Here is an 8,766-nt window from a genome sequence, read left to right as displayed (position 1 = left end):
GTATCTTCAAATGTTCAGCCTATTTTATTTAAGTTTTATAAACATTTAATTTATTTGATAAATATAAAAAGTAAAATGTTTGTTTTTGTTGTTTGAAATTCATCCATCATTCTTGACGGGTAATTTGCTAGTACAAGTATATTTTTTGGTATATTTCTTTCCTATTGCCCTGCTTTTAAGAGGTGCTTACTCATGATGTCTCTCAAGTGTGATTAGCTTGCATTCCAGGTATGATTTTCTTAAATATTAACATGGGAGTTGGTAGGTAAAGGAAGTGGGAAATGTGCAGATTATATGCATCTAAAATATAGCCGAGTTAGATTCCTTTGTCTCTAATGTAAATTACCTCCTCTCCGAATACCATTAGAAGACAACATACCCCTGGGGGTGGGGGGATTCCCCTTGGTTTGAACCAGATTTTACCAAAAGGCAGGTATTTATAAAAATGCATTACTGACCTAGAGTTTCTCTTTCTCCTCTTTCACCAAACTACACAAAGTGAGCACTGAGTTTCATGGATTCATATATTGTAAGGCCAGACCCCCTGCACCAGCCAGGAAAGATAACTGGGGGTCAGGTGACCCCAGCAAGGTGACTATCTAGTCTCCTCTTGAAAATATCCAGGAGATTGCACCAACTCTGGAGGGAGCTTATTCCACGGTCTGGGCCCCCTGACTGTGAAAGAGTTTTTCCTAATGTTGAGCCTGAATTGATCTTCCAGGAGTTTGTGGCCATTACTCCTGGTTTTCTCCTCGGGTGCCCTGGTGAACAGTGGCTCACCAAGCCCTTGACGTACTCACTTAGTGCAGTGGTAAGCTGCTACCAGGTCCCCTCTCAGCCGTCTTTTCTTCAGACTGAAGAGTCCCAGATTCCTCCGCCTTTCCTTGTATGGCTTGCCGTGTAAGACTCTGATCATACAGGTGGCTCTTCTTTGGACTCTCTCAAGCTTGTCCACATCCTTGTTAAAGCGTGGTGCTCAGAACTGGATGCAGTGCTCCAGCTGCGGTCTCACCAGTGCTGAGTAGAGCAGAAGAATCACCTCCTTGGCTTTGCTGGAGATGCATCGATTGATGCATGCCCGAGTATCGTTTGCCCTACTGGCTACAGCATCGCACTGCCAGCTCATGTTCATACTATGGTCTATTATTACCCCCCGGGTCCCTTTCATTCGGGGTGCTAGTCAGTTTGGTGCCACCAAACCTGTAGGTGTGTTGGTGGTTGCTTGTCCCAAAGTGGAGCACTTTACATTTCTCAATGTTGAACTTCATCAGGTTCCAATCCATCTAACTTGCTAGCCTGTCTAGGTCCGCCTGTAACTGTAACCTATCTTCAAGCATGACCACGCTTCCCCATAACTTGGTGTCATCCGTGAACTTGGCCAGTGAGCTCTTCACCACCACATCCAACTAGTTAATAAAGATGTTGAAAAGTACTGAACCAAGCACCAACCCGTACAAGATACCACTACCCACTTCTTGCCAGGATGACACGGATCTGTTCACTACAACTATCTCTGGGTTCTATCCTGCAGCCTGTTTCCCACCCACCTGACTGCCTCAGAGTTAAGCCCACAATCCTCCCAATTTTCTTGTGAGGGCATTGTGGGATTCTAGATCAAAGAAAGTGAAAGGTATACAATGTCAACCTTCTCTTTCATGTCCAGGTGGCGAGTTACCTGGTCATAGAAGGAGATGAGGTTGGTAAGGCAAGACCTGCCTGTGACAAAACCATGCTGGCTGTCATTCAGAATCTTACCTTCTGCAAGCTTATCGCAGATAGATTCCTTAATGAACTTTTCTAGGATTTTCCCTAGGATGGAAGTTAGGCTGATTGGCTTATAGTTACCTGGGTCCTCCCTCTTGCCCTTCTTGTGGATGGGCACAACACTGGCCCTCTTCTAGTCCTCAGGGACTTCCACAATTTGTGGCACTCTGGAGAAGTTTTGCCAGAGGTTCCACAATGACTTCATCCAGCTCCTGCAGCACTGTCAGATGAAGATCATCCAGTCCTGCTGACTTGTATACATCTAATTTTATTAATTTGTCATACACCATTTCTACAGCACTAGTAGGAAGGTGACTATTCCTACCATGCTCATCCTCTACTCTACCTGTCCTGACTTTCCCTTTGGTCTGGTGAAAGACTGAGGTGAAGTAGTCATTCAGGAGTTCAGTTCTCTCCTGGGTGCCAGTAACCAGCTCTCCTGAGTTGTTGAGCAGTGGCCCCACACTCGCATTTGTTTTCCTCCTGTTCCTCGCGTACCTAAAGAAGGACTTCTTGTTGTCCTTGATTGCCGTTGCTAATCTAAGTTGGTTGCTGCTTTAGCCTGTCTTATCTGTTCCCTGCAATTGCGGGTTGTGGAATAGTCCTCCTTGGGGCCTGCTCCGAGCTTCCGCTGTTTATAAGCCTCTTTCTTCTTTCATAAGAGGACCATGATTTCCCTGTTTATCCAAAAGGGTTTCTCAGCCCTTCTGTTACCTTTTCTCTGCATGGGAATGGACTTCCTTTGTGCTTCAAGGATCGTGTCCTTAAAGAACAACCACTCTTTGTACACACCTTTTTGCCTTCGGTCCCTGGTCCCACAGCACTTGCCCTACTAATGACCTAAGCTTGTTGAAATTTGCATTTTGCCTACCCTTGACATAGACTTAACACCCTAACCTTCCACAAGTAAAGCAGGGGAACCATGACAGCCAATGCCATGCTTCTATAAAATGTTGCCAATATGTGTTCAAGAGCTCCTGTGTAGAAGGCAATGCCCAGCTGGTAACATTAAAAACAAAAAAATATAAAGGGGTACATGAGGTGAAACTTTGACACAGAAGGGGTACACTTGTTTAAAAAAGGCTGAAAACCCCTGGTCTAGAGCAACAGCCCTTCCACTTTTGCAACCACTCCAAGTGTATGTTTGTCCATGTACTTTTGGGGAATGAGTTGGGTTCAGGGGGTGGGGGGGGAGGTGCTATCTTTGAATGTTAGTCAGTTAAAGCTCCTTAGGGCCCTACTCACTTTGGAAGATGAGATTTAGGCTACATCACTCTTAAGTTCTTGATTGTGTTCCCTTTTGTTTCTCTAGTTCACCCTCTGAAAAAAGAGAATGGTAGCACTATGCTGCTGCTTGGGGTACTGTCCTAAATGCATTAAAACACTTTCCTCCATTTGTTAGTTTAGTGCCCTTAGTGGATTTTCTCTGCATCATTTAAATAAGTTTCCATTTCAAACTTCAGAACAGACTAATTTGCAGCAGTTCAGGCTAGAATGTAATGCAGTTTCCTATTAGTTTTAAGTTAATTTATTTTAAATCTAAATGTCATGGTCCGTGTTAACTATATACTGCGTGTGCCCATATATGTAATGTTCTTTTATTGCTTTATTAATAATTGTTTCTATCTTCAGGTCTGTTTAAGCATACTCAACACATGGCATGGAAGGCCAGAAGAGAAGTGGAATCCGCAAACATCAAGTTTTTTGCAAGTAAGCAGCTTTTCCTGTTTATAATCTAGGTATCCAGAGCTAAGTCATGCCTCTTTGCCATTGATTTCTTCCATGTAAACATCCTCTGATTGTACTCAGCAGTTGCTAGGAGATGCTGTAATAATCTTTGGGAAAGAAAAAAGGCTTGCATTATATTTATTTGACAGATGTCAGGACTTGGCATCAACAGTCAGTTTGCTTACTCTGAGAACCCTGACTGTATATCCGGAAATTAAATATAAATCACTGGCAATCTTGACCTAGTTAACTCTTAGAAGTCAGTGTATTTAGCAATAAAAACTTAATAGCCATCCTTCATCCATGTATTGACAGGTTCTGGAAGTTGTCCCTATTCATTCGTCTCTGTCTGAAAGAACAGTATGGCAATTATGGCCCTTAAGGGTGGAATAATAGACAGCACATAGAAGTTGTAGTCTCAGTCGTCTTAAGCTCTGTGGTCTGCTTTGTGCCAGGGAAAGCTATTCATTCCCTTTATTGAGCTTTTTAGTGTGCTGGAAGGCCTAGGTCCTCAGCCATCTTTCACTCTCTTATTTCCTTCCCAGAGTGTCAGAAACATCGTTAGTTTTGTAGAATTGTTCCGGTTTTTAATTTCTCGTATTCATTCCCTACCCTTACTTATTGATGGCATCTGCGCTACGCATAATTGTTCTGTAGTTCATCTAAATATAGCTGGTCAGTTTCACAAGAATGTGCAATTCCCATTTGAAAAATAGCATGATGCTCTGTAATAGTGTCATCATTAAATATTTCTCAGAATACTAAAGCTGGCCTTGATTAGCTCATTTTATTTCACTCCTAAAGGCTGCTGTAATTGGGCATTTAATAAAAAAATACTGCTTTGTGACTGTAGGAGTTAACCTGTTTTTACAGGCACAGTGCTTGCAAATAGATTGTTTGTGTTGATGCATTTACTAATATGTTCCTATAAAAGAAATGTTCTGGGGCTACCCTATGATTTCAGTGTTACTGAATAGCTTTGTTTTCCACAGAGCCATCTAATTAGCATTTTGAAATGACTGCAAGGCATAACACCAATTAAGAGATTTTTTTCATGGACAGAGTTGCTTCAAAACATCATTGTTTGTGGCAGATTACCTCCTTTAGCATTCCAATCTCCTAATGATTTTTTTTTCCTTTTCTGCAAGAATCTGCACTTCTAACTTTTTTTTTCAGTTCTATGGGATTGGGTAATAAAGTAGCAAAGCAAATAACATTCATTTTTTTTCAATGTTTCAGAAAGCTTAAATGTAATGTCTGACCCTCTTATAAATTTTGAAATTAGAAGTACAGCTTTACCTTTTTTTATAGCCATGAAAACTTGAGTTTCCTCTCCTTGTACAAGAGACAGAAGACTACCAGGTCTTCTGTGAAAATAGGCTGAAACCAGATAAATGAATGTAGCATTATTTCTGAAAGTGGTTAACTCAGTGGTGTAATTCCCATTTCTTGAAGGTGAGAGTTCTGCATGTGATACACCTTTAAAATAATAGTCTTAAATAGAGCAGAGGAATTTTAGGTTGGATATTGGTAAGAATTTCCTAACTGAGTGTGATTAAGCACTGTAACAGTTTAACTAGAGAAGTTGTAGAATCTCTGTGCAGGAAAGTTTATAAGAGCAGGGTAGACTAATGCTTGGAGGAGAGATGGTTTAAACATGGATGGTCCTGCCTTAAGTAGGAAGTTTAGATGACTTCCTGAGGTCCCTTTTACCTCTATTTTTTTTTCATTCTGTTGTGTGGGACTACAAGTTTGTTTCCTGCAGTCATGGGCCACCTCCTGTTGGAAGAGTTATACTTAGTTGCCATGGGAAATCTCTCAGATATCCAGGGCCAATTCCATTGGAGGGGCTTGAATGGGACTTTAGATAGAAACCCTGAACCTAGAATTTGTACCCTGTAGAGCAGTGGTTCTCAACTTCTTTGTGCCAGGACCCATTTTTAAACATCAATGGCCAGTCCTCACCCAGTGCCCCTCACTCCCAACCCATTGTCCCCAATTCCCAGCCTCCCAGTGTGTGGGGCAGACGGTGGGTAGGTGGCACAGGGTGGGGAATGTGTGGGGCCTGGGGAACCCCAAGCAGCATCTTGCAGGCTGGAGCTCTGCCAGCCTGCAAGGGAAAAGCCAGTTTCCGACAGTGTTCTTCTTTAAAGGAGAATCCATTTTTAAAGTTTGTTAGCAACACTTTCATATATTTTGGCAACCCACTTTTGGGTCACGACCCACGGGTAGAGAAGCACTGCTGTGGAAAGTCAGCACAGAGTGGATCACTGAGTTGATTGCATACAATCAAATGTGTTGGAGACTGCTGCACCCTTTTTTAATGAGTAAGAATTTTCAAGATGTGTACCTTCACTGTTGCATAAGCCAGGGTAGATTTGCACCCAAAAAACTAATGGAAGTAATAGTTAGGTAAGTAGATAGATAATGCAAATTTTCATGAGCTGAAGCTTGCTTCATTTCACTCATCAAGACTGGAGGCGATGCAGGTTTTGTTGCAGCCTGGTCCATGTGTAACAGAATGAGATGAAATTTTATAGCCATCTGTGCATGAATGATAAAAACATTTTCTACCAAGGCCATTTGGACATCTAATACTGCTTAGAAGTTCAAAATGACCCTTAGACTATAGGCTGACTAGAGCATCCAACGGTAATTGCCCTCTTATCATGAAAGATGCTGTAGAATAGGGGTGCTTAACATCCAGCTCAGGGCTACCTGCAGATTCAAAAATTTGTAAGCAGGGAGTGGTGGCAGCATTAATTGCTGCTCCCCTGTTGCCAATTTCTGGACTCAGGGCGGGGAGCTCTGTGGGACAGATAGTATGGCCCTGCATACTAGATCCAGGTGTGCAGGGCCCAATCCAGGTAGCAGGAGGCCAAAAAGTTGAGCACTGCTGCTATAGAAGATGCAAGTTCTACAAAGCATTGCTTCCTTCTTGCAGGTATTACCTCAGTGTTGTCTTGTCTTGTCTTTGCTGTAGACAGCTCCTCTTCATCAAGGTGCTAATTTTGACTAGACATCAAAAAGCTGGAAGATAGGAATCATATTATCATGCAGAAATCATGTAACATCTGTATGTTGTTTATGCTGAACACACAGCAGCCTCCAAATAGTAAGAAGTGGATAGGGAAGTGAAAAATACAGTCTCTATAGTTTGTTTGTTTTTAAAATCTTCCACAACCTGCAAATAAACCTGTCAATAAAGCTGAAGGGAAAAACATCATAAAACATATGTGGTATATATCAGCCTCATAAATAAGTGAGCATGATGATAATGTTGCGGTTACCAGGAAGAATAGGAATATAGCATTGATAAATACCTGTAGAGAACGCTATGAAATCTTGATCCAATGTCAGCATAAATGTACATGTTTATATGCAGTACAGCATACAAACCACAGTAGAACTTGTGAAAATACCTGAAAGTGGCCTGTTCAGAATTTCTGTGGCACACATTTGAGTCTCTCTGAGTGGTTCTTCCCCAGTACATTGTGTTTTCTGGTCCAGATCCTTGTGTAGGCCCTCGTTTCAGTTCTTACATGCCTAGAAGTAGCATTATGCTTAGTCTACTGCTTTCTGGAAAAAAAAAAATTCTCCAAGTTCTAAACCTTTCACATGCACAGGGTTAGTCTCAGCTATGGATCTTGGTATTTTTAAATGGTTTTCTAACACAAATGGATAAGATCTTGAGAAACTGAAGGTTTGGAAAATTTTAACAAACAAAGCTGATATACATGCACATTCAAGAAACCCTATGTTCACCAGAAGCCATTGTTTTGGAATGGCTCACAGGTTTTTGTTAACCTGTGTAGTTACAGAGCAACTTTGGGAGAGGATAATTGGTGGTGCATTTTTATAAAACATTAGGTTTCATTGTTAGAATAAAATCTAATTCAGTAATAAAGTTTGGGAGAAGGCAGGGCAGGGTGGCACCTTAGAGACTAACAGGCACGAGAGAGGCATGAGCTTTCACAGGAAACAACTTACTTTGTCAGTTCAACCACTACAGTTGATAGCATCTGATGAAGTAGGTTGTTGCATGTGAAAGTTCATGCCTCTCTGAAGCAGTTAGTCTCCAAAGTGTCCCCAGCCCTACTTTCTGCCTGACTTCAGACTAATTTTATATTGTTCTGATATGTTTTTCCTTTCTCAGGGTTTCATTTTGAAGGCAATAAAAGAACACTTTTGCAAAATCTCCACTGTGAGAAAGAAAGCTATTAAATGGAAAACAGCTGCAGGACTAAATAAATTGCTTGGAAAGAATTAGCCACTAATGTTTTTCTAGCTGAAAAATTAAAATTATTGTTAGTCCACCCAAAATGTTTCAGTGGTGTATAATTTTCTAACGTGGCGGAAACTAGAAAATTCAGTTTAGAGTTTTTAATTCATTGAAAATATAAGTTATAACAATAAATCTTATTAAAAGTAAGCATAATGATCAAAACCAAAAATTTCCAGTCTCTTTCAGTAGCCAGCATCTACCATAGCTCAGTTTTTAAAATAACCAAAAAGTAAGATACTTAAATAATAATGACAGCAGATTTTTGTTGTTTTCATTTACCACATTGTATGAATTCATCACTAATATAATGACAAGATTCAACATTTAGGTTTTGGAGAACGGTTTAAAAAAAAAAAGTGTTGTGTGTTGGCCTAACTAAGCTCCTGTTGACTTCATTCAGAATGAATCCTGGCCAGTACTAGCCACCTAAAAGTCCATCCTCCATTATAGTAAATAGCTGCAACTTATTTGGATTCTGTTTATCTATAAATAAAATTTGGGGCTTTTTGCATGAAACTTCTAAGTAGGACAACAATACATTGACTAACGATGAAATTTAAAACTGAAAAAACTAGATGCCAACCCAGTAACCTTTATAGCAGAACTTAAGCAGTTGTCATCTTTTTCCTGAGAGGCTGTATATTGGCTTTTTAAATAGTGTTATTAAAGCACACAAGAACTCTTGTTTGAAGAAAAATCACTTGTATACATGGTGATGAAAACACTAACTTTTTTCTGACCTCAGTGGAAGCTAGTGATCTTCGTTATCATATGCTAGTGGCACCTGTGTCTTTTTGTAAAGGTTCTGTTTAGCAGTTCCAATTGCAAGATTTCATAGTTTTAAGTGTGTGTGTTAGGAGGTGTATGTACAAAGGTAGAGAACCATTATCAGTAGACAGAAATTATGAAAATCTTGCAGTCTCAGATTTCATAGACATTCAGGCTGGAAGGGACCTCGGAAGATCATAGAGTCCAACCCCCCCCCCCCC

The 8,766-nt window shown here is 40.6% G+C and overlaps 1 protein-coding gene across 1 annotated transcript in view; it reads left to right on the top strand.

Annotated features, from left to right (window-relative positions):
• The window catches only part of BIRC6 (baculoviral IAP repeat containing 6), a 414,467-nt gene that overhangs the window by 387,516 nt on the left and 18,185 nt on the right, over positions 1-8,766 (top strand). The window contains exon 72 of the mRNA XM_019526709.1: positions 3,397-3,474. Coding sequence (XP_019382254.1) covers positions 3,397-3,474 — 78 coding nt within the window. The remainder of the gene's footprint in view (positions 1-3,396; positions 3,475-8,766) is intronic.

The sequence above is a fragment of the Gavialis gangeticus genome, unplaced genomic scaffold (genome assembly GCF_001723915.1).
Source record: "Gavialis gangeticus isolate Ggan-Ray unplaced genomic scaffold, GavGan_comp1, whole genome shotgun sequence".
Classification (NCBI taxonomy): Eukaryota; Metazoa; Chordata; order Crocodylia; family Gavialidae; genus Gavialis; species Gavialis gangeticus.
The sequence above is the reverse complement of the archived record's forward strand: the minus strand, read 5'-3'. Positions and strand labels throughout refer to the sequence as shown.